General features: G+C 48.2%; 1 protein-coding gene across 1 annotated transcript in view; it reads right to left on the bottom strand.

Annotated features, from left to right (window-relative positions):
• The window catches only part of LOC147733785 (transient receptor potential cation channel subfamily M member 1-like), a 220,837-nt gene that overhangs the window by 55,832 nt on the left and 138,331 nt on the right, over positions 1-26,674 (bottom strand). Inside the window, exons 13-15 of the mRNA XM_086958380.1 lie at positions 25,744-25,872; positions 23,473-23,724; positions 18,132-18,306 (exon numbers count right to left, since the gene is read on the bottom strand). Of these exons, the coding sequence (XP_086814506.1) occupies positions 18,132-18,306; positions 23,473-23,724; positions 25,744-25,872 (556 nt within the window). The remainder of the gene's footprint in view (positions 1-18,131; positions 18,307-23,472; positions 23,725-25,743; positions 25,873-26,674) is intronic.

Here is a 26,674-nt window from a genome sequence, read left to right as displayed (position 1 = left end):
AACAACCAACGGTTAGGAAGTAGGAGGCCCACGGGAGACGCGTGCAGTGGCTAAACACAGACACGGGTTACCATTGACTTTCTATGGGAAACAAAGAAGTTACAAATATGCAATTTAAGGACACTTCCGGATGGACTAGGATGGAACCCTTTTAAACTAGGACACTTCGGGAGTCAAGACCCACGGGAGCACCGGAGTACTCGTGTTATCTCACCCAGGGAAGCCGGGTGCATAGGTATCTTTTCGTGTCGGGTTTCGTCGTAGTTTTCTATGGAGAGCTGCAAAGAAGTGCTGCAGGCGCCCACAGGAAAAGTGTCCGGGTGGATCCAAGGGTGGATCGGTGAGGTGAAGAACCTGAAAGCGGAGGGGACAGAGTCTGGGTCACTAGCCAGTGACCAGGAAGGTACCAGGAAGGAACCAGGCGATGTAGGGTGCTTGAAGGTGAAGAAGGTGAGTTTGTCTCTTCAGCCACGAGGTCCAGGAGGCATTGATGATGACCAGGCGCTGGATTCAAGCTGTCCCACAATGGATCTAGATGACTGCAGTGTCGGTATCCGGATTGAACCCAACAAGCCTTGGCAACCACAACCCACGCAGGATGTCAAGATTGGCTCTGTTGCAGAACAGCAAGGTCTGTGGTGCTTCTCCTTTTCAGGGAAGCAGGGGCAAGCCTTAAGCAAACCAGGATAGCAAAGTAAATTCAAGATGGCATCTTCAGGGGGCTCACTAGCCAAAGGGCAAGGATCAGGGAAGATGCATCAAGCTAAAATTCAAAGGCATGGCCCACGGGACTCTCGCGGAGTGTGGGGGCTCGGGCTTCAATGCAAATAGTGCTCGGGGCTGTTGCTTCTCATACCCCAATGCACAACTTACTGAGGCTTCAAGAAAAGAGTGCAGGTAGCAAAATGCAGGATGTCCAAGATGTCCGGTCTCACATCTCTCGTGTCCGCCATGGGTCTCAGCTTTGCTGTGGATGTGGATCGGAATCAGAGAAATCTGGAAGTCCAGTTCTTGAGTTGCAGAGTCTTCTGGTTCTGACGGGAGCCTTGAAACTGCCGACCGGTAAAGTTGTTGTTGGGGCCTGTTTGCACAGGGTGGTCACTCCTTGACCACAAGGGAGATGTCTTACGTCTTCCAGTCAGCATGGAATGTCGAAGGTCCAAGATATGTCTTTTAAAGATTCATCCAGGATAATCTAAAGTCCTGGGGACACAGCTCTTACACTTATACTAAGGATGGGGGCTGGATTACCTGACTGGGTCCCTCCTATGGGTGGACCTGAGAAGGGGGTGGTTACACCCCTTTCCCTTTGTCCAGTTTCGCGCCGGAGTTCGGGCTGGAGTGACCCAGCAACTGGTTTGAACCGGGCTATGCATGGAGCACCTTGTGTGCCCCAGGCAGTGTCTAGATGCATTCACTGAATGCAGCCCTCCCTGCCCCAATACACAAAACTCCTGTCTGGGGAGGTGCCAGCACCTCCCTGGACAGGAAACCTATTTTCCAGACCTCCCCTGCCGGAGTTTCTTCCTGCAACAGGAAGTCAGACTCGTGTCTTTGGCAGCAGCATCCATTTTGTGATACTGAGGCGCTGTTTAACTTTAACCGGGTAAAGCAGTAAGCTACATGTCTTTTCCCTCTAGAAGGGTGGAATGCTACCCCTGCCACCAGAATTGGCGGGGGGTAGTATTCCAAAGTGTTTGACACCTTACAAAACATGTTTTGATAAAGCCAAACCAAAGTTAGCATTAACCGCAAGGATTATAATGCACTTAAGAGTATATGGTATGGCTATATCATAGAACAGCTATAAGTAGATGGTTCTGAAAGCTGCAGAGAGGCTCAGCACATGCTAGGGCACCCTCTCACATAAAATCAAGCACTCTGCCTCCAGGATTGTCGAGGCCTACCATAGGAGTGGCTTGTAGGTGTATATATGTCTATATATAAAGGTAAATATAGGTATACTATATCTAAGTAAGGGGTGATTACAACACCTTACCAGGCTGTGTGAATAGACCTGTGGTGTCAGTTTGGAAGGCAAACCAGGGGTGGCACAATAAATGCTGCAGCCCCTGGTAGGCCTAGGGTGCACCTATGCCCTGGGTACCTATGGTACACTATACAGGGGATCACCAGGGTGACCCAGTAACCAATCTGGTATGCACTTAAAGTGCATGGTATCAATTTAGAGAGAGAACAGCTGGGCCGTGGGTCTGATTAGCAGGCCCACAGCCACACTAAAGTAAAAAAAACAGAGAATCACAGCAAAAAGTGGGGGTGACCATAGGAAGCAGGCCCTTCTCTCCTACACCTTGCCACTATTTCCCGTGGAAAATGTATATGGTAAATGTTCCCAAACTAGGAGCCCATAAGGGATATGAGGGAGAAGAATCATTGAAAAGCAAAGCAATACACAGGATTTGCCATGTGAGGTGGTGTAGCTCCTTAATATGAGATGACATCGTAAGGGCAAGTAGATACATGACCCACTATTTGCCCACCGAGTGTATCGAACTGCTGCTTAAAGGGGAAGGTTTAGCCGAAAACATGTTAGCCCTTGACCACAGAAGCTGTCCACCTGACTTGTCTAATATACAATTCAAACAATATATGCCCACAGCTCAGTCTAGAGTAAACTCCTCGCGCACCATGGATCGTTTAGGCCATGATTCAACTTTGGGGACCATTGTTTGACTCTCAAAGTCGGACTGCTGGTCTGACAGACATTCCCCCATCAAATCATCAAAGTTTACATCTTGCTCTAGTCTGAATGACATGCGGGTACTTTGTTGTAACAGGAGAGTGAACAGATGGGACTGCCCAGCAAGAAGTAGTAGAGCATATACAAGGACCCGAGGGGCTCAATTAGGTGCCAGCTGAGTGGGTAAGAACGTGGCAGTAGTCCCCATTATCAGTCGGTCTGAAAGTCTGAGTAATTTAGTGCATGGCTAAGTAGCAAACTATCCCTCCCCCACTGGAACAGCTTTATAGAGGGGTTTGACATATGTATTTTACAGGAAACTTGGAGCACAGTTCCTGTATATATGTATATATGACAGGGTATGTTCACTATTGCCGCCCAGAAGTTACAAAGGGATTAGGTTGCCTGGCAGGGGGTTTGATAATGGAGGTGAAGGTAGCCCTGGGCAGTAAGATCACACTCCTTTGCACAGATAGCCCGGATATCTTGGGGATTTGTCTTAAGGGCCCTTCAGGTAAACCCATCGAAATATATAACATATACGCCAGAGGAACAAGGAGAGGCAGATCATCAGCCACATTTCAAGAACTGGATGAGTTGTTGGATGTTGGATAGACACAAAACTTGCTGGCAATAGGCGATTTTAACGTCATATTTGAACCCCTATACAAAGTTGATGGGATGGAATCAAATGAGGAAGATTTAAAGTGGTCAATCCCCCATTATACCTCCCCCCCGCTTAAGAATTGGTCTCAGGAGTTGCTGCAAGTAAATGCAAGTAAAAGAGTTTGGGCTAAGGGCAGAAGATGGTAGGACAAAATCTGATAGAATGGGAGCAAATACCTTCAATAGGGTAAATAGACCCGAATGGGAGAAAATACCTTCAATAGGGTAAATAGACACCTTCCAGCTATATCATGTTAGATCTGAGGCTTTAGAGGAGTGTTATTGATATGGTTGTGACTGAAACTACTGATAGCGATCCTAATCCGCTCTGCTTAAGTATGATTCCACTGTGGTGCGGCTCAAGCAAACAGGCCTCAGATTAACAGCTAACGAAGGAAGTCTATCCCACTAATGATAATCACCGCCTAGAGGGGCGATAGATCAGTTTAAGAGAAGATAAGCTTTTAGGGATGCACCAGGATTTGTTGGCAAGTATATCAGAACTGCAGCCCCTGCTCGAGATACCAGGAGGGTTAGCCAAGGTAAATATTGTCCACTCTCACCTCTTTGAGTAATTAGGTTCTTATTTTACTGTAGCTGGGCATCTTATATAAAGTCTAGAAACCCATGAGGGAGCCCCCCATTTCTCATAGCCATGGAGCAGCGCCTCATAGCTCAGGTGGGCACCCCCAACCCTGGGCATCCAACCATGGCTGAGAGGCCCAGGAGAGAATTGGTCATCAGCCTCTCAACCTTGTATACATCTTGCACATAAAATAGTGGCATAACTCTAGTATATTATGCACCTAATACCCCTTGATCAAGTACTAGGTGTAGGTGAGGAAGTCCATCTCCCTCGGGTCTCGCTAGACTGGACCATGGCTTTGAGGCCTAGGGTAAGACCCATCCCCCGCTTGGACCTTTCAACCATAGTCTAGACCTGCGAGGTCCAGGAAAGCAGAGCCCAACGTAATGGAACCCTCTTCCCTGGGTCTTGCAACAATGGTCTGGTGCTGCAAGCTCAGGTAATGTTCCGGAGCTGAGAGGGCCATGGGAGTGGGTAGGAGCTTTCCCTTGGACCTCACATCTATGGTTAAGTACTGTGAAGCCCAGGGGATGTGGTCCCATTCCATTGTCTGCCCAGCCATGGCCTAGCATTGCTAGGCCCTAGGAAGGGTGGTCCCATCGCATGGTCCTCACATCTATGGCTTGTGTGGCAAGGCCCATGAGTGCAAACCCCACGGAAACCCCACTGACTTGGGACTCACATCCATGGTTTAGTGCTGCAAGGCTCGGAGGAGAAGTGTCTCCATTTCTGGGCCACGCAAATATGACCCATCACTTTGAGTCCCAGTAGAGGAGAACCCCATCCCCTGGAGCTCAAAGGTATTTTTTAGCACTGTCAAACCATAGTAGGGTGGCCGATTTCCCATTTTCATTTCACATGACCCTTTGTACCTTGGGAGACACATTGTGTTTGCAGTGACATCAGAATAACTGCGAGTCACATTGAAGGTTTTTGGAACTGCATTTTAAATCTCTGCCCCTAACACAGACAATCTTAAAATGGAGATTGAGTTTATTGATTACGATTGGAATTCATACTTGTTAGAACCGGGATTTCTGGTTGGCTAATGCTTGGCCAAAAGCCAGGCAGAAACCACCACTCCAGTCAGGGGCAGGGAGTTACACGCCAAGATAACCCCTGCTCATCCCCTTGGTAGCTTTGCACGAGCAGTCAGGCTTATCTTGGAGGCAATGTGTAAAGCGTTTGCGCAATACACACACAGCAGCAACACACTAGGCACACCACAAAAAGGAACTCCACACAAGGTTGTATATAAAAATAGGCTTTGTATTACCGTAAACACATTAGATCATAATCACACAATTACACTGTGCCAACTGGCACTGCGCAGTATTTACAGGGGATTATTTACACCAGATAGGGCCACCTGGGCCACTGTCAGAATCAGCACTTAGTATAAATAGCACTTAGTAGAAAAAGCACTTGTAGAACATAGAATAATTGTAGCACAAAATAACAAGTGTAGGATACAACCAGTAATCACTGGTAAGAGGTAGGTACACACTATGCAATACTAATCACCATAGGCATAGGCCACGTAGGTGAACATAAACTCGCTAGCATAAACCATACTAGGCAACACAACCTCCTAAGCATGAAAACACAGTTAGAGGTATCACAGGCATAAAGGCATTGCACATTACGCATAAATTGCATTAGGCATCAGGTAATTACCAACCTAACCACAAATCACCAATCCCCTTGCGCAGCATCACAGTAGGTACTGACCTCAGGCCAACTCGTCTTCCGTGGGGCTCAAACGCCCTTTGCACAACAGTGTCAGTGCTATACGAAAAGTTTTGTAGCTTACTAACGTCCCAAAAGAAGAGTGCGGAAGAGTTTAGGGCCTAACGTGGCAGCTGCCCACTACTTGCTGGGCAGCTGTGAGGTAGGGAAAAATGCGCAAAGGGCTCTCAGTAGCCCTTTAAACAAATGGCGCCAAACGTTGAAGCCACAGGGCTCAGGGAAACAATCAGCCACACGTTGGAGCCCTCAGGCTCTGGGACCACTGGGGCTAAAACAGTACTTGCCTGCGAGTGTTGCAGTTGCACTATCCAGCAGGGCAACTGGGAGTAACTGAGCCGAGGCTGGGGAAGCCCTGGACCCCCACAGGGGCCTTTAAACGACTGGGGCCTCGTTGGAGCCACACGGGGCTCGGAAAATAATTATGCCCCCACAAGAACAAAGAGATCGACCACAGCTGTGCTGGTGAGCCCCACTCGGGGGACTCTCAACTTGCATGTGGAAAGGCGGTCTGTCAATGTGGGAGCGGCCTGCAACGGCAGGACTGCTCAGGAGGTAGGCAGGGTCACTCTGCCCTACCCGGTGATAATCCTGCACCCAAGGAGCCCCCCCAGCCCGTCTCAACTTACCGGGCGACTTCTTCTGGCGGGAGCTCCTCTAGCGGGCGGCGGGATCTCCCGTCTCCCTCACTTCAGCTGCGGAGCTCTCCCTTTGCTAGGGAAGCCTTGCGAGCACTTCTCCTCATACCAGCAGGCAGTCTGGGGCTCTCCCTCGCTCTTGGGAGCCCCGGGGATAGACGCTGACTTCTCGTCGGCGGTGCAGGAGCACGGGGTAGTCTCCCGTCCTCTTCCTGACTTCCTCTTTGCTTGTGGCCCCGCCCACGTCACGGCGAGGGTTGCCTGACATCTGGGGTTTCCCGGGTTGCAGCAACATTTCTCCCCTATCCCGGGCTGCGGCGGTGATGCGGGGCTAATGAGGGGTAGGCTCCCTCGTGAATTGACATATAAAGCAAGGTGGGCACCCGCTAGGAGTTACAAAAATCAGCACAGAGTCCCTGGCGGGGTGTGCACCCGCTAGGGATTTCAAAATCGGCAAATGTGCAGGGTGGGCACCCGTGCCGAGATGGCAAGGAAATCTCCACGCCAGTGATTCCCCCAGGCAGATGATCGCAGCTCGGTGCTGCAGGAAAAAGCGCTGCTCCTCTGGGGCAGCCCAACCACAGCGCTCCCAAGGAAAACAAAAAGCGCTTCTCAGGATGAAAAACCAAGTGCTTCCAGGCGCTAATAAAGCCCAAAGTCTTAAGTTCAGGGAAAGTCTCCTAGAATGCAGGAGGGGGGCAAAAGGCTCGGCCCAGGGGGCAGCTCACAGGGTCCTCCAGCTGGGAGGCAGTCCCCAGTGGCGGTTCCTCCTGGTGCCCAGCAGCAGCATCAGGCCCCCCTCAAGTTAGGATCAGAGAGAGCATTTGTCATGGGGTCACAGCCCCGTTTTATACACATTTTTCCTTTGTCTAAGGATGTAGGGCAGGGGGAGAACCAGGTGCGACTGGTTCTTAAGCACACTGTTGTGCTCAGCCCCTCTCCCTATTCACAGGACAGGCTAGGGACATCAGCCGCACCACAGGGGGCGAAGCCAGCCTTGTGGAGGGAATGCACAGCCCTATTCAGGTCCCAGGTGCACTCCTCCCTCCCATCTACATGCAGATCTCCCCATTTGTCACCGGGCAGACCCATCCTGACTCCTGGAGCCAGGCACACCAGCCAGCTCCTGTCACTCACAAGCCAGACAGTCAATTCACATTCACTGCACACAGACATGTCAACTTCTAGAAGTCAATCAATCAATCAATCAGTGACACTTATAAAGCGCGCTACATACCCGTAGGGTCTCAAGGCGCTGGGGGGGGAGGTGCCGCTACTGCTCGAACAGCCAGGTCTTCAGCTTCTTCCTGCAGGAGAGGTGGTCTTGGGTCAGGCGCAGGTCGGTCGGGAGGGAGTTCCAGGTCTTGGCGGCCAGGTAGGAGAAGGACCTTCCTCCTGTCGTCGCTCTTCGGATGCGGGGGACGGCGGCGAGGGCGTGGTTGGCTGATCGGAGGTGGCGTTTGGGAGCGTAGAAGTTGACTCGGCTGTTGAGGTAGCTCGGGCCTTGGTCGTGTAGGGCTTTGTGTGCGTGGGTGAGGAGGCGGAAGGTGATTCTTTTGTTGACGGGGAGCCAGTGAAGGTCTCTCAGATGTCCGGAGATGTGGCTGGTTCGTGGGATGTCGAGGATGAGTCTGGCTGAGGCGTTCTGGATCCGCTGGAGTCTCTTCTGGAGCTTGGCGGTGGTGCCGGCGTAGAGGGCGTTGCCGTAGTCCAGTCGGCTGGTGACGAGGGCCTGGGTGACGGTCTTTCTGGTCTCGGTGGGGATCCACCAGAAGATCTTCCGTAGCATGCGTAGGATGTTGAAGCACGCCGAGGAGACGTTGTTGACTTGCCTGGTCATGGAGAGGGAGGAGTCCAGGATGACGCCCAGGTTTCGTGCATGGTCTGTCGGATTGGGTGCGGTGCCCAGGGCGGGAGGCCACCAGGAGTCGTCCCAGGCGGAGGGTGAGGAGCCCAGGATGAGGACCTCTGTCTTGTCCGAGTTCAGTTTCAGGCGGCTGGTCGTCATCCACTCGGCTACCTCTTTCATCCCTTTGTGCAGGTTGGCTCTGGCGGCGGCGGGGTCGTTGGTCAGGGAGAGGATCAGCTGGGTGTCGTCGGCGTAGGAGATTATGCTGAGGTTGTGTTTGCGTACGATGGCCGCGAGGGGGCTCATGTAGACGTTGAAGAGGGTGGGGCTCAGAGATGATCCTTGGGGGACGCCGCAGATGACTTCGGAGGCCTCTGACTTGTAAGGTGGTAGGCGGACTCTCTGTGTTCTTCCGTCGAGGAAGGAGGTGATCCATTCCAGCGCCTTGTCCTGGATGCCGATGTTGCTGAGGCGCCGTACTAGGGTGCGGTGGCAGACCGTGTCGAATGCCGCGGAGAGGTCTAGGAGGATGAGGGCCGCTGTTTCTCCATTGTCCATCAGGGCTCGGATGTCATCGGTGGCGGCGATGAGGGCGGTCTCGGTGCTGTGGTTGGCTCGGAAGCCGGACTGTGAGGGGTCGAGGGATCCGTTCGTCTCGAGGAAGGCGGCCATCTGCTTGTTGACGGTCTTCTCGATGACTTTGGCTGGAAACGGGAGGAGCGAGATGGGGCGGTAATTCTTGAGTTCGGTGGGGTCCGCTGTGGGTTTCTTGAGTAGAGCGCTGAGTTCGGCGTGCTTCCAGCTCTCGGGGAAGGTGGCTGTGTCGAAGGATGTGTTGATGATGTCTCGCAGGTGGGGTGCGATGACAGCGTCGGCCTTGTTGAAGACGTGGTGAGGGCAGGGGTCGGTCGGTGATCCGGAGTGGATGGAGTTCATCGTGCGGATGGTGTCTTCGGTGCTGATCGGGGTCCAGGCGTGGAGGGTGGTGGTGGGGGGGGGGGTGGTTGTTCGGTCATGGTGTGCGTTGGTTGGTTGTTGAAGCTGTTGTGTATGTCCGCGATCTTGTTGTGGAAGTATGAAGCGAGGGAGTTGCAGAGGTCTTGCGATGGGATGATGTCGTTGTTTCCTGCGCTGGGGTTGGAAAGCTCTTTCACGATGTTGAAGAGTTCCTTGCAGTTGTGTGCGTTGTTGTCCAACCGGTCCTTGAAAGCTGTTTTCTTGGCGGCGCGGATCAGCTGGTGGTGTTTCCGGGTGGCAAGTTTGAAGGAGGTCCTGTTGTCCGGTGTCGGTTCCCTTCTCCAGACTTTCTCGAGGGCTCGGCAGTTCTTCTTGGAGCTCTTGAGTTCGTCGGTGAACCAAGGGGCCTTCTTGCTGCCGGGTCTGCTAGGCGGGGTCCTCAGTGGGGCGAGTTCGTCCGCGCAGTTGCTGATCCACTTCGTGAGGTTGTCGGCGGCCTGGCTGGGGTTCGCTGAGCTGGCAGGAGGGTGCTGGCTCAGGGAGGTGGCGAGCTGGTCTGCTGTGATCTTGTTCCAGCTTCTGCGGGCGGTCTGTTTCTGGTGGTGGTGGGTCGTCGTTCTCTTGAAGGTGAAGTGGATGCAGCTGTGGTCCGTCCATAGAAGCTCAGTGGCGTGGCTGAAGTTGATGTCTGTGCTGGAAGAGAAGACTGCGTCGAGTGTGTGTCCGGCGAGGTGGGTGGGGGTGGACACCAGTTGCTTGAGTCCCAGGTTGGCGAGGTTGTCGAGCAGGGTGCTGGTGTTGCGGTCGTTGTTGTTCTCCAGATGGAAGTTGAGGTCTCCCAGGAGGATGTAGTCAGCGGAGGGGAGGGCATGCGGGCTGACGAAGTCGGCGATGTCCTCGCTGAATTGCGTGCGTGGTCCTGGGGGTCGGTAGATCAGGGTGCCTCTGAGGGTGGTGTTCGGGTTGGTGTGGATCTGGAAATGCAGGTGTTCGGCGCTGGTCAGGGTGTTGTCGGTGCTGGTCGTGAGACGGATGGTGCTCCTGTGGACGATGGCGATGCCTCCTCCCATCTGGTTGGTGTTTCGGTCCTTCCGGACGATCTTGTAGCCCTCTGGGATAGCGATGGCGATGTCGGGAGCTGAAGAGGTGTTCATCCAGGTCTCCGTGAGGAAGGCAACGTCAGGGGCTGTGGCGTCTAGGAGGTTCCAGAGTTCGATGGCGTGTCTGTGGACGGAGCGGGTGTTGAGCAGGATGCACTTGAGGTGGGTGCTGCTGGTGTTTGACTTGGCGGGTGTTGGTGCGAGGCAGGTCCGGGTGCAGGAGAACTTGCAGGCGTGGCAGCTGAAGGGACCGTGGGTGCATCGTGGAGTGGCTTGGTGGCACTCTGGGCGTCGGCCGGTGTTGAGTGCGATGAGGGTGGCGGCGGAGTACGTCAGGCGGGTCGGTCGGGGTCTTCGGGGGCCAGGGGTCCTGGCGCTGGTCGCGATCCGGTCGCGGACGGGCGCAGACGGGCTTACCTTTGGCGCGCCTTCGGCGCACAATCGGCGCGCCCGCTGCGCGTGACCGCTGCGCGTTCGCCCGGTCGCCATTTAAGGCGAAGTGCGCGGGTGGGCGGAGCAGCTGGGAGGCGGGAGCGGGGAGGGTTACAGAAGAGAAAAAAGGGGCAGGGACAAGCGGCGGTGGCGGGAAGGGAGGGCGGGGGGCGGCTAGGTAGGCGGACAACAAGGAAGGAAGGTCAAAACACGGGCCAAATAAAATTCGGCAACACAGGCACAAAAAATCGGCAAAACAAGGAAAAAACAGAGGTTAAGCACAACAGGCACAAATGCTTGACAAAACAAGGCAAAAACAATCCCCGCAGCGGAGGCAGCCGGCAACCGGCAAAACGAGGCAGCAGCGAGGCAGAGGGCAGGCAGGGGCACACGCAGCAGCTGGTGGCCGTGCGGCGCGGGGGTGTCCCACAAGTGGGTCACCCCCCGCAGAAGTGGCACTTCTGCACTAGACACATTAAATCTGTGCACACCATCGTGCAGCATTTAAGCTCACGGGTTCGCACATACCAAACTCGCCCATGAACTCCTCTCACATCAGGAACTACCATGGACACACATATTCCCCATGTATTCCTATGGGAGGGCAGGCCAATCTCACAACATGCACTCAGAGTGCGCACGCACTTTACACTGGGAGAGTGTTAAAGTGCACAGAAGCCAAAAACAACTAGCACCTGGTCACTTTTAAAAGCTAAAGGTTTAGGGGTGAACCTGCCAAAAGGGCCAAGTCCAACAATACTATATTTGAGTTCTGATCCCATTAAGTTCAAGTTCAAGTTCGAATATTTGTATAGCGCACTACTCACCCGGAGGGTCTCAAGGCGCTTGGGGGAGGGTACATTATTTGTCGAAAAGCCAGGTTTTAAGTTCTTTTCTGAAGGAGATGTGGTTTTGAGTAAGGCGGAGGTGAGTGGGGAGTGAGTTCCAGGTCTTGGCAGCAAGGAAGGAGAAGGAGCTGCCACCCATGGTGGATTTTTGGATGCGCGGGACTGCGGCGAGGGCTTGATTGGACGATCTTAGTTGGCGGGTAGGTTTGTAGAAGGACAGTCGAGTGTTGAGGCATTCGGGTCCTAGCTTGTAGAGGGCCTTGTGTGCGTGGGTGAGAAGTCGGAATGTGATTCTTTTGTTGACGGGAAGCCAGTGGAGGTCTTTTAGGTGTCCGGTGATGTGGTCTTGGCGAGGGATGTCTAATATGAGTCTCGCTGATGCGTTTTGGATGCGTTGAAGTTTTTTCAGTAATTTTGCAGTGATTCCGGCGTATAGTGTATTACCATAATCCAGTCGACTCGTGATCAGTGCGTGGGTGACAGTCTTTCTTGTCTCAAGGGGGATCCATCGGAAGATCTTTTTGAGAATGCGAAGTATGTTGAAGCAGGAGGATGAGACTGCGTTGACTTGTCTGGACATCGAGAGGGAGGAGTCTAGGATGAAGCCAAGGTTGCGAGCATGGTCTGTGGGTGAGGGTGCGGTGCCCAGAGTGGGAGGCCACCAAGAGTCGTCCCAGGCAGAGAGGGAAGGTCCTAGGATGAGCACCTCCGTTTTGTCTGAGTTGAGTTTTAGGCGGCTATGTTTCATCCATTCGGCTACTTCTTTCATGCCTTCGTGAAGATTGGTTTTGGCGGTGTTAGGGTCTTTGCTGAGGGAAAGGATTAACTGGGTGTCGTCGGCGTAGGAGATGATGTTAAGGTTGTGTTGACGTGCGATGGAGGCGAGTGGGCTCATGTAGACATTGAAGAAGGTGGGACTGAGTGAAGATCCTTGTGGTACGCCACAGATGACTTCAGTGGCCTCTGAGTTGAATGGGGGAAGTCGGACTCGTTGAGTTCTCCCAGTGAGGAATGAGATGATCCAGTCCAATGCTTTTCCTTGTATGCCGATATTGCTGAGGCGTTGTAAAAGGGTGCTGTGGCAAACTGTGTCGAAAGCTGCGGAGAGGTCGAGTAGAATGAGGGCCACTGTTTCTCCGTTGTCCAGTAGTGTTCGGATGTCGTCAGTCGCTGCAATGAGGGCGGTCTCGGTGCTGTGTTTGGCTCGAAACCCGGATTGAGATGGATCGAGGGAGTTGTTCGACTCAAGGAAGGCGGCGAGCTGGCTGTTGACGGCTTTCTCAATGACTTTGGCCCGGGAATGGGAGGAGGGATATGGGTCGGTAGTTTTTAAGTTCAGAGGGATCTGCTGTGGGTTTCTTCAAGAGGGCGCTGAGTTCGGCGTGTTTTCAGCTTTCTGGGAAGGTGGCAGAGTTGAAGGAGCAGTTGATGATATCGCGGAGATGAGGTGCGATGATGGAGTCAGCTTTGTTGAAGATGTGGTGGGGGCAGGGGTCGGTTGGCGAACCAGAGTGGATTGAGTTCATAAGGTGGATGGTGTCTTCAGTGGTGATTGGGTTCCAGGCGCTAAGGTTGTTAGTAGGCGGTGTAGGATCTGAGAGGGGTGGGGAGGGTTGATCGCTGGAATTATTCTCGAAGCTGTTGTGGATGTCCGCAATTTTGTTGTAGAAAAAGGAGGATAGCGCATCGCAGAGGTCTTGAGAGGGAGTGATGTCGTTGGATGCTGCGGTGGGGTTGGTGAATTCTTTGACGATGTTGAAAAGTTCCTTGCTGTTGTGAGTGTTGTTGTCAAGACGGTCATTGAGTGCTGATTTCTTGGCGGATCGAATCAGTTGGTGGTGTTAGGGTCGGTGGAGATCTGGAAGTGGAGATGTTCGGCGGTAGTAATATTATCGTCGGAGCTGGTTGTGATTTTGATGGTGTTCCTGTGGATGATGGCGATGCCTCCTCCTGTTTGATTGGTGCGGTCTTTCCGGATAATCTTGTAAGCGTCCGGTATGGCTATAGCGATGTCGGGTGCTGATGATATGTTCATCCATGTTTCTGTAAGGAAGGCGATGTCCGGTGACGCAGTGTCGAGAAGGTCCCAGAGTTCAATTGCGTGTCTGTGGACAGAGCGGGTGTTAAGCAGGATGCACTTCAGGCGGTTAGAGTCTACTACATCCTGGAGTAAGCCTTTACTACTCACTATGCAAATTTTGAGCAACAAGCTTAGAAACAGGACCTTGTCCAGTGGGTATGTTTTAGCCAGGGTACTAGGATATTTGACATCTAATCTCAGCTTTACCATTTCAACTAAATATGATCGAAATAAACGCTATGATTAGGGTCATGATGACAATTCCCAGGGAATGACAATTCCCTGGGCAGGGCACCCCCTTGGCCTTGCTGTAGGAATCACTGACACTGCAGTTGCTGTTTAGTGGACTAGTTGGAAATGTGGAATGAGGAGACACTTTTTTGAATCTCGGCCTCCCACTTGGACAAATTGTGTGCTCTTGAGCAATCACTTTTCTGAATGTATTGCTCTGTTATTTTATTTTATTTGCAAGATTGGGAGTATTTTCATTCCATTGGAAAACTGCGAGAAAGTGTATGATTACAAAATGGACTAAATATTTTCTGAGAGAGGAGAAGTGCCCAGTCACATTGTATATTCACCTAAATGCAACACAGTGGAAATGTATAGCCAGGGTCACTAAAATTATGCAATTGTGCGGCCACTGTGTTTTTCCCATAATTATGGATTTGCCACATTTGCCACATAGTCTAACATTTGCTACATAATCTGAAGATTTTAACCCCAAAAAATGTTTCAAGCTCAGATGTTTCAAAAGTTACTAAAAACGCAGTGACACATGTTACCATGCAGTGAAAGGCCCTTTTCATAAGTTGACTGGTCACCTATTAGTTACTTCTCACTATGTTTGGGTGTTAAACTAATACTAATGAGGAGCAACCTATTCACCAACATTGTTAACAAGTGTAAAATGAGAAAAAATTGTAACAATACTATCACAAAATGTACTGCATTACACAGCATAATTTGGCCGTCCTCTACTGCATAATTACAGTGGCCCTGTGTATAGCCTATGCATCACGCAGAAGTGTGTTGCAGTCTTGGCTCTACTAATTGTTCCTGGACAAATAATAATGTCCCTGTGCCTCGTTCAGTGATCTAACATTGTAACAGCACCTTGAAATAACCTTACAGGGCATTCCCTCAGTACAGTTCCTGAGAATAGGTTTCATTCATTCTTTTAAGGCTGTTTGCATCCCAGTAGATGAAGGCTCTACTGGAGCTGCTTGTGCAGGATCCATCTGTGCTGCAGAGCTTCCTATCTGCCGTCCACAAGCATCTCTTTCACAGCTCATCAAGGGCTCAAAGAGAGTTGCTTGTCATTGAAAAGGTTATAAGTGAGGGACAGACGGTGTCCTGCAGTGCCTTTGTGTGGGCAGCACAAGACTGGATCGCCAACTTCAGGCCATGATTAGCCTGGGAGAGGCCCTTTGTTCCCCGAGCCTCGCCCTTATGGTGTAGTGCTGCGAGGCCCAGGTGTTGAGGCATCCCTTCCCTGTTCCTCGCAGTCATGGTACAGTGTGGCAGACCACAGGGACGTGGGCACCTTCACTTATTATTGCCAGAGCCTTGGGCCTTGCAGCGCTACACCATAATTGTGAGGCCAAAGGCAGGTGGCCTTAGCGGTGCAGGCCCCATGTTGGTCAGCTGGGCACGAGGCCCTGGGCAGCTGCTCATGCTGCCCATGTCTAGCAACTACTCTGATTGGAGGGAGAACGCTCTCTCAGCACTGTTAAGTCTTTCTCTAACTCAGCTGTCTTAGACAGCTGAGTTAGAGAGGTTTAAAATACGCATATCTGGCTGGCAGTCGCAAAGAAGGCCTGCTGAAGAGAAATGCCTATTTTAAACTTAAGCGCCATGCTCCCTGCTGCCACTCAGCAGCAATGGTCCTGCCCCATCCTGACACCCACTTCTGCACGGGTCATTTGCTGAAAAATAAAATGATAGTGAGTAAACTTTATTACCATTTTATTTTCTAGCTCTGGCCTGAGGATTTTCCTACTGGGGCAAAGCTCCTCCGCTCAAACGGAGCAGACGCCCCTAAGAATGACTTAATGTTCCCAGTTGAGAGAAAGAGTCTGTGGCCCCATTTAAAGTATGTTGGTTAGGCCGTCCGAACCCCCAGGGCAGCAGAGCTATATACTCCATTGGCCGAGCCGAAGACCAACCATCATACTTAGAGATCTCTGCCAAGGAGGGATACATCTCTTTGCTTTCAGCTGAGCTTCAGTAGTGGTGACTCTGCTGAAGATACTTTGCTGAATGGGAGCCAGGCTTGATGTGCCAGCTCAGCAAAGTTTCCAAAAACAAATTCCCAAAGGAGGAGGCTGTTCTTGAAAAATAAAATATACATGTTTCTTTCAGTGTGGGAAGATCCTTTCTTGGACTTCCTCTTAAGGACCACCAGTCTTTGCCACATGGTCCTGAACTGGAAAAAAAAGTATGCCAGACCATGAGGGCCAAATGGCATACTCTCCCTGACAGAGCTGCGTAACCACATGTAGGGCAGATGAGTCATTCCACACTTTTTTGATGGAGTAACCATCTCCCAAACTCTACATAGGGCCACTAGTGACAACAGAACTCTCAGATAACAAAAGACAGGCTTTACTATAGACCTTGTGTAAACTAACTATTAGGCTAATTATTGAAAAAAATAAATATTGAAAATTTAGAAAATTGTCTTTAGCGTGAAAGGATTGGTCACATTAATATTAGGAGCACTCCTTGCTATTTCCCACCCATAATTGATATTTCAAACTCTTTATCATCAATTTGCCTTTATCCATATCAAGCTTAAGCTACATCTCTTGTATCCATCTCATTACAGCCGACAGATAAAATATGGAGTACTTGCTCAGGGCTAGTCTGGAATGCAACACGGATCTCAGTATAACAAATAAAGTTACTGACATATCAGATCAGGCCTGGCCTTCAAGGAACTTCGACTTAAGTCTAACATATGAACTAAACAGCAAAAGCAACAACATAGACCTCCGAAGCAAATGGCCGCGCATCACTTCAGAGTTCATTACCACTCTATTAGCATGGAAGTCAGTATGAGCCTTCAAGTGGGAATGTGGCAAACAGGGCGATACTAATGATGGATACGTATTGTATAATAGTATTTTGTACAGCAAGTGTACCCTTTCCGTACAAAGCCTATGCTACTCAGACACACACCTTTAGTGCTATGGTGCTAAGGTATGTATGTGCCTGGCACACAGCAGCTGAAATCAGGGTAGTAGAGGGCCATGTCTCTGTGGATATGATTCTCTCCTGCTCCCTCCCTGTCACGCAACGCAGCACAGCATTTTTGACTGCTGCGCTGCATGGCGTGACTTCATTGCCTCAAAGTGTATAAAACATCTGTTTAAGGTACATAGTTTGAGCATCATTCACGGCAGAAATGTGAGTGTATAGGTTAATGATAGGAGGAGGTGCCTGGGTGTTTTACCTCTAACTTCCTCATTGTGTTTTCACTAAACAAATCACAACCACTGACCACGTTTTCAACAGTTCTATCTTGTCTTGGTACTTTTAGCTCTAAGACACTTCAGCCTTCAGGAACATTGCTCTAATCTTGAATTCCCATTTCTCAATCTCAGACGTCAATGAAAGAAGGTTAACTAAAGAAGCCTATTTCAGAAAAAGTCATCGTCTAGTATGAGACGACTGATCATGTCTATCTCAACTATGAATTATAAGTTACAAATCAGAGCTTGCTCAGCATAAGCTTTGTTTCAGGGATGTAGATGAGCCTGGGCTGATGATGCACAAACACTACAATGGAGCACAAGTGAACTCCTACTTTATGCTCTGCGGCTGGCAGAGATGATTTCACTTCTGGTCAGTGCACTACTGGATTGTGTCCAGCCCCCTCCTCGCTCGGCTTGGGTTTGTAACTCGTCAGTGCATGCAATAAAGGTTTAAAGCATACTACACCTGCTACTATGCATCCAAGATGGCCCTAATTCATTATACATCTCAAGTATTCCAATACTAACCCATATAAATCATGGTGTTCGTATTCTGAACTCCATGCAATACATTCAAAGTGATAGCCCGTGTTTCCCATCCGTGTATGCATGAAGGCAGAGGGAAGATCCCCTGCATAAGTTGAGTTCAAGTGACCCTACAGTAGATCACCTCAGGGTTTTCAGGGCCTTTTGTTCCTGCTAGCATTCCTACAAACTAGACAGACTCTCTACATAACTACACAGCTCATACGTACATCTTAATTTATCAGTAAGTTCCTGGGAGGAATTCATCTATTGATAATGCAAGACATTTTGAATGTGTATTTCGACATTTCATAATCAGCATTTCTTATGTTACCTTTGTTATGTCCTTAATCGTTATGCACATAGTTTTCAGGGTAAACAATTTAAAAGAACGATTTTCAGTTGTTAAGACAATCCCAACATATAAACACCACTCGTCTGTTGTTTGTAAATGAACATGTTAATGTGGATCTTACATCCCTGAGAAACAGGAAACAAAATCTTACTATGAACTCTAGTCTTACGGTCTATCTGGTCTGCAAACACCTCCCCATAGATCATCCAGTAGGGCATGTAGAAGATGTTGCGGGCTAGTCTCCAGGAGGGCTCCTCTTCTGGATGCAGGATAGCTTGGCGGGCCACTCCAAAGCTCATTAGCACCACAAGCATGATGACCACAAAGTAGAGCATGTCAATCATCTGTGAAAAAACACAACAATGGTGTCCCTGTAACAAAGCTAGGACTATGTCTTTATGGAGGCAAATAAGAGAATTATTAGCTATTAGACTGACCAATAAGGGGCATCAATTTTTCCAGCAGCTGACTCTATTAAGAAATATCACTTCCTTTTGCATAGAGTACACAAGGAGACACACTTATAGAGAATGTAACTGAATATGCTTTATTGAACACCATATACAGTCCCTTGACCTTTTTGAGTGGGTTTTATCTCCTAATTGTTCAAAGGGCGTTATGGCAATATGTGTTAGTAAATAAGAGGTTTTAATGTTTTATTGTAATATATCTGTTCAATGTATGAAGTGGTACAAGGCTGGTGAATGAACAATTGATTACAGTCAGTTGTCCTCCGATCCAAATCTCTAAACCTGGCATCCATCCCTAAAATCAAAAAAGCCAGAAGCGGAGGCCGCCAATTCTCCCTACACACTGCCAAACTCTGGAACTCTCTCCCACACTTTCTTCGAGCCGAACCCAACCCTCTTTCTTTCCACAGATCCCTAAAGACATTGTTGTTCCCTTAACTCGCTCAGCTCATCTGCCCCTGTCTCTGTAAAGCGCTGGGATGCCTGAGGGTAGCCATGCGCTATATAAATACCATTCAATTTCAATTTCAATTGGAAGACATCTACGGGGGTGAGACCACAGGCCCAGCAAAATTGGCCTCAGACCGGTGGAACTAGGAAATTACCAAAGTTCTCTGTTATCTTTAAATTTGAAGATTAAATCTACTAAATGCACTTCAGAACATTTGTACTATACAGGCTAGTGTCAGTCTATACTCACTTCATTATAGATAATTCTGTGGTTCACTTGGCTTTTTGTAAAATCCAGACATACTCAGCTCTCAGTGATGCTCCTACTCACCCTGATCTTGATCAATCCCAAACTTATTTAGATCCCAATAAATTCCAAGCTCATCAACTCTTGATATATTTAAGCCTACCAAGATATCAATGAAGTCAACACTCAAGTCTTGCATTAGCTAAGGCTCACTTGGATCTTGGTAACTCTCACATACACGTGGCTATTGGTACATGCTAGGCGCACTCACCTCATTCAGCTCCTAATAAAGTCCAGATACACTCAGCTCATGATAATATCTTGTCACATTGAGCTCTTGAAAGAAACACAGACGCTCACCAAACTCTTACTAAAGTTTTGAAATACTTGCTACATCCAGTCCAGACCTTCTAAGTCATCAATATAGTTCTCCCACTTACTTCTTAGTTTCATTAGGGTGTTAGGCATATTATTATGAATGGTTTTCTATATGGAGGAATCAGCTTTCTCCAGTATTTCCCCCATCAGGAGTCTACCTTCCAAGGGTTCATATTCCAGAACATATGTGGGAATGTTTTCAGCTTTCCAGGCATGAGTAAGCTATAAGTATTTGTAGCGCAGAAATTCATGGAGTTGGAATTCCCTTTGGAGAAAAGCATGGACATCAGGGCTCCGTCCTCAATCAAGTCTCCTACCCTAGAGCTACTGATACAGTCCCAGGCCTCAAACCCTTTCAGCTTGCCAATCTCTTTAATATCGCTGGCTCGGAAAGCCCCATCATTTTGAGCAACATTTAATAAATTATTTGACAAAAAACGACAATAATTCGATAAGTAGAACCAGAGATATGCATTTTCAAAGATTCAAATGCATCCAGAAAGCACAAAGATGCAACTGTGGTTAGCTTGTCCCACGGATTGGGACAAAGTCACAAGTTAAGGCGATGGAGTACAGGCCTGCTACAATGACCAAGTTAGGCCCCTCTGAACAAGAGAACCGTAAATCCTGTTTGCAGAGCGTAGCGCGAACCCGCGTCAAGGATGCTTCGTAGGGTCCCATTGTATAGAGGGGTCACAGAGCATGGGTTTCGGGAAGCTGCAAGGCTGTGCTGTAAAGTACTGCTTTGTCATAGAGGATGCCTTTAAATGAGGGGCCAGAATGAAGATGTGTTGTGCAGCGGCTGATTCTGAAGAAATTCAGTCTTGCGTTGCGAAGACCTGCGGAGGTTATGGTGTGGCTGTAGAGTACAGTCCTGCTTCAGGGCTGCGCAGTGCAGCGGTTCTAATGCAGAGTTCTGTGAGGCAATGCATTGCGTTGTGACGGTTCTGCTGGTACTATAGCTGGGATGGCGGAGCACCTTTAGGCCCACTTCCAAGGGTCCAGAACTGGGATGGCATCATTTGAGAGGGCAGGACTCACAGCTGGCAGAGTCCAGGTGATGGATTCAAGGTAGCTGGAGCCTGTTCTGTTGTGTAGTCTCCGATCCGAAAACCCGTCACTCTGCTGGTCCTGGGTTAAAGATGCAGGTCCAGTCCTTCTCATTTAGACAAGAGGGTAGCAGGGCAGAGAAGCAGCACAGTAGTGCTTCTTCTGAGTCCACCAAAGTCCAGACGTGAAATGAAATTAAAAGAATTTCTAAAGCACAAACAATACAAAAAGGTGTCAAGGCACTAAACCATAGGAGGAATCAGACACTGCAAATAAGATAAAAGGTGAGAGCAAATCTAGGTTTGGGATGTGAAAAGCCATGTTACTCCACACAGAGTAGCCAGCCGCGGCAGATCATTTTGGGCTGAGAGGTTGCACCCCTTCACCTTTTAGCCCTCAAGAACAGTGTCTGTCATGCTGAGGAAAGGTTGACCTGACAGACACTGTTCATTTTCAGGTCAGGCGGAGAGGAGCTAGACATGCGCTAAATGTGTAGGCTCCTGGCTGCCAGAGCTGAACTTTGATGGGCTGAGGAAGTCACATCTCCTGTGGGCGTGACCTCCTCAGCTCACCAAAGCACCTCAAGGCCTTCCCCCTCATGACGAGGTAAAGTGTCACTCATTGCCTCAGACTGGGGTGCATCAGTTTTAAGCCCTGAAGACCCCAGGGTCGAGTGTCAATCAGTGACACTTCATCACAGAGTGGGGTCAGCACTCCCACTGAACCCATCCCACTCTGTGACAACGTAGAGACTGTTGCCTTTCCTCATTGGCTGACCTTGGATCCGCCAATGAGGGAAGGCAGCAGTCCCTAGCCTCCTGGGTTCTCTGAAGCAGAGCTGCAGGTAAGTGTGATTTTCTTTTTTTTTAAATTAATGTATGGTGCATGTGTGTTTGTTTGAATATTTGGCAATGAGTGTTGTTAATGGATTTGTGCGCGTGTGTGCGCGTGTGTGAAAGCATGGTTGTGAGTGTGCATGTGTCTGTATGCTGGCGTGGCGTGTCCTGTCTGCCCCCTCCTTTCTAAAATAACTGGCCGCCACTGGGAGTAGCGATCCACATACAAATGTTTACCTGGTAAATTTGCTTCCGCATGAATGAATTTAATTGGATGGTGCAAGGGAAGAGTTACTGGCAGAAATTGGTATTTCCCTTTGTGGTAATTCCAGATCCCCTGCACCGCCCAACTTGTAATCAGCCCCTGCATCTATGTCTTTTTCAATGCTTTCCTTTCCAAAGAAACGTCAAATGCTAAAACTGAAGATTTTAACTAGCCATAAATCAAATGGCAGCCTAAATCATCTGAAGAGAAAAGTAGCACATTATATATATTCCCCTTCTATCAAGCATAAAAACAAATTGCAACAGTAAAGTATATAGAAGGATAAAAAAACAGCTAGTCACAGAAGAGGAGGAGTGGGGCTAGTTGAAACACTTAGATAATGTTGCCTGTTAGAAACAGGAGTCTGTAGTTGGCAGCCGCACAGCAGGCCTTGAGTCAAAATCAGTACGGTGATCTCGGACTTCGGAGGTCAATGCACTCAATGCGTCGGAAACAGGTGTGATGTGTAGAGCTTCTGGGAGTTGCACTACGTTTCACAGCTCCCAGCGGCAAAAAGTCTGCAGAGGTCCAAAACAACAGCAGGCACCTCTGAGCAGGTCATAACTCCCAGCAAGGAAGTTCAGGGGAGCTGGTGGCAAAGTCTTCTTGTCCCTGAGACTTCAGAACAGGAGGCAAGCTCAATTCAAGCCCTTGGAGATCTTCCTCAAGCAGGGGACACAGCAAACAGCACATTCCTTTTCTCCTTTCCTTGGCAAGTAGCCACTGCAGGCCAACCCAGGACAGCAAACAGCACAGGGGCAGTATTCCTCCTCAGCTTCTCAGGCTCTTTTCCTTTGCAAAGGTTCCTCTTGATTTCCCAAAAGTGATCTAAAAATCTGGGCCCCAATATTTATAATACAAAATACTTTGTTCTCCGGTGGCAGAGAAGCCCTGAGATTGGTTAAAAACAGTTCTGTCCTCTCTGGTGCAGCTTCTTGGCAGGAAGTGGAGACAGCGTTGTGGAAGGCAGACCAGGCCCATTCAGTTAAAAGGAAATCTCCTCCCCCTACTCTAAATGCAGCCCAGGTCTATTCATCCCAGTCCTGACTCATCAGGCTTTCTGGATCCACTGCTCCTCCTCAGCCCCTGATATTCCAAACCTAGACAGTCAATCCACATCCTAGCAGAGGCACACTGGATGCAAGAAAATACATACTTTCTAAAAGTGGTATTTTCAAACACAGAATGTAAAAATCACCCTCACTAAAAGATGGATTTTAACATTCTGAGTTCAGGCATATCAAACTAGTAAATCAGATCAACCAATCATGGAAACACCAATCCATAACCACAATTTACAAACGGAGTACTTGCACTTTGGCACTGAACAGCAGTGGCAAAGTGCCCAAAGCATCTATACCAGCAAAACGAAGTCCAACACACATCAAAAATACAGAAGGCAAAGGCAAAAATGTGGAGGAGACCTACGCCAATGGTGCCAGGTCTAACACTGCTAAAAGAAATTAGGAAAAGAGAAAAATGGACATGGCAAAACATAGAGTGAGAGCGGCCAAGAGAGAGTAAGAATACTATGGAGGCAAAGAGAGGGAGGGCAGAAAAAAGAGAAATGGAGAGATGTGCGAGTCAATTTCATTCATTGTTACAAAACTACCTGGCAAACATCTTTTACACATATATTTGAAGCAATAGACAAACTTTACGGATTTACAGCCACATCTAAATTCATGTCATAATTTCACTACATACTATTGTTCTATATCATACCTCCTCACATTACACTGCACGTTACTGAAGGCCTTGTAAATATCATCTGAGTTACCTTTAAAGTGTTCAGACAAAGAACAAGCACTAACCATCTTTCCGATCATCATGACATATGGTCCCAGGTACTTGTTGACCCCAAAGATGTCCAGCACTCTGATGTACCAGAAGATGATATCCACACAGTAAATCACTCTTCCGTAACCCATGTAGGGCTGGTTTTGAAGTCGAAGAATTGCTCCAATTAGAAAGACCGAAATTGCCACCATGTCGGTAATGTTCCAATATTCCTGAAGCCAAACCTTCACCTTCTGGCTCAGCTTGCCAGGCTCTGACATCAGAATCTGTAGGTTAGAAGAAAATAGTCCCTCAATGCTGTTTACTGGTGAGCTGTTTACAGTGTATGGACCCCCAACTGGGCCTTATTGCCAGACCACAGAAAATAAGCTCTAGACTGCACCATTGATTGAGTACTTCTTTGACTTGTCTTTGATGCTGAGGGGAGGGGCTATGTCTGATGTTGTTTATTGTGATCTTAATAAATATGAATGAAACGCAGCAAGGCAAAATAGTAGTATTGTCTTCATGTGCCATACTTTTGTATGGTGCTCAGAAACACATGTGTGAACTACACTTAGGATCTCTCTTTTCGATCCTGAATTGTGTCTAAGACTATTCCGAAGTACATTTTGGAATCTATGCCCATACAGCTAAAAGATCTATGCTGTTTCCCTTTATTGGCATGGTATTTCTACAATCCGGCACATGACTGAGTTAGTACGAAGGCAATTATTAAAATAATTTCATAGAATGATGAAAATGTATGATGTGATGGGTATTAACTTTGTACGCTTTTGTTGGCCTTCTGTGAATGCCTTAATCGAAAGAAACATATTTAAATAATTAAGCGCCAAGTAGCGTCCTATAGAAGACTATCCTACCCCTTAGTAGACAGAAGGACTTTTGGTTGATAGAAGGACTTCTGAACACGAGAGCCAGGTGGAAAAGAAAATGTGACCAAAACCAAAGATTATCAGGGAAGCTGAAACGTTGCTCCACTTCGGTGCAGAATATGCAGTTGGAGAGAGAATTCAGCATCACTCCTTTCAAGTCAAAAAGATGTCATTTTGACTTAAGAGCAGCAATGCAGCGACAATCTTGTTCAAATACATATGTCACCATTAACCCATGCTTGTTCATAAGCAAGATTTTTTTGGAGAATGGTAAATCTGTACATTTCTGGCTGCCAACGCCCGGATTTACCAATCTTTAACGCAACGCAGCAAAACAACTTGCTTCGCTGTTTGAACGGGAGAGAGCAGGAATGGAATATGGTGCATTTCTACTCTCTGCCTGCGCTGATCCACAATTTGCTCCCTAACATCAACTCAGGCCCCCTTGCATCATGGTTAACGAGTGCAGACAGGATAGTATGTAGGAAGGGCCACCTTCCTGCACAAAAACAATTCTTTGAGGCTTTCCCTCTTTCTAGGTGTGCTGCAGAATGCAAAGACTGTCTCCTGGACCACAGTGTTGATTGAAAATAAGGATAGTTGCACTACAGATTTTGATACTGGCCACAGTGCCATAATAATTGATCGACAAAAGAGTATACCATCAATTGTAGGAATTCGTCCTGAGTAAGCCTATGTTTAGGCGAAATGCGTTGGCTGCACTTGCTGAAAAGGATTGGAATAAAAGAGAATATTTACAAACAGTGACCCGATTCGACCTGTTTATTTTAGCACTGTGCTTGAATTGTTGCCTGTTACGCTGAGTATTGTTGTTGCCTCTCCTTACATGTTCTAAATTCGCCACATTCTGCCTCAAACTCAACCACTACAAGGGAGAATGTTACACCACTGATTTGCATTAATCTCCATTACCACAAGAACTTTAGAAGTTGGCTGAGCTCTTGACATTAACACATGTATTCACTCAATTTACTCAGAACATACATTTGATATTTCAGTACATATTGGGACTTACTTACTATATGCTTCGCTAAAATGTTAATTAACAATAACAAGTCGAACATAGATGCACAAGCTAACTATGAGCACTTGTCCATTTAATAATGGAAGCATATATCCCACAAAAATAGAAAAAATACGATATTAAATACGCGACCAATGAGGATATTTATGGAAATATTTTTGGGAGGATGAAGACCCACTATTCTTAATCCAGACAAAAATGGCGCAAATATATCTGTTCATTTGAAATCTATTGCTTAGTAACTATTCTTATAAAATGTGATCTCTGTCAGAATTATTTCATTTAAAGAAGACACAACAGTCATGTAGGTTGACATTATATCTTGGCATGCTCAGTTTAAAAGCAGCCAGCGATGTGATCATTACCTCTCTAATCTTTTCCAGGGCCAGAGTAATGATGTACGCAATCACAACCCACTCTTGCACTGACGGCCATCGCTCCATCTTCACCAAGATGATATAATTGAAGAGCAATAAGTATCCCAGGTAGGCTATCTGAAAAGCAAAACATAGTTATTGTTGCCCTTAACCTTCCACCTTACAAACACCCCACTCTGTTCCTCCTACTCCACACTCCGTTCGACACATGTACTACTACGCTCTCTTGCAATGCATCTGGAAATTGGTTAGCGCTGGTAGTTTTCTAATCATAAATGTCCTGGGGCAAGTCTACCTTTGTTATGTACACAGCAAAGAGGAGCACCTGTCCATGGAGAGATACCTTCCTGTGTCAACTTCTGCCATAGATTTCATGTGAGACACCTTGTTCACACACCTAAGAAAGCTCAAATGTTTCCCAAATCCTTCCTCTTTGTACTGAAACACACAAATCATGTTTTGCAGCAAGAACATCTCTGCACAGGCTGCCAGTTTAGGAAATGTAAAACTTCAGAGCATTGCATCTTACCCACAAAGATTTGCCCTGCCCAGAGCGCCGCTATCCTACCAGCTAACTAGACCTTCTGCATATCCTCTGTCTAGAACCTGATGATGTGAAGCTGATAATACCACTGTAAGCCCACTTGTCCACTCTGTCAGCATAGGTTTTTGTCCTGTGGACTTCATTCCTTGCTGAGCCTGCAGTATCTGCTCCTCTATTTGTTCACTCTTCTTGGACATGGCCATCTGACTTGGGTTGCTGTGTGAAACTCAAGAATAAAACCCTAGACAGTTTCTCTCTATTCACCAGTTGACCTAGAGGACACAGCTTTCCAGATATGCTAAAGTGAGCTCTCTCTCTTTGTTCTGCATTCACAGATTGATCTTTTGAAGTCCACTATTTGCCAATCCACTTTCA

This window comes from Lissotriton vulgaris, chromosome 2_1 (assembly GCF_964263255.1).
Source record: "Lissotriton vulgaris chromosome 2_1, aLisVul1.2, whole genome shotgun sequence".
NCBI classification, from domain to species: Eukaryota; Metazoa; Chordata; class Amphibia; order Caudata; family Salamandridae; genus Lissotriton; species Lissotriton vulgaris.
Note: the sequence above shows the minus strand (reverse complement) of the source record. Positions and strands in the feature narration are given on the sequence as shown.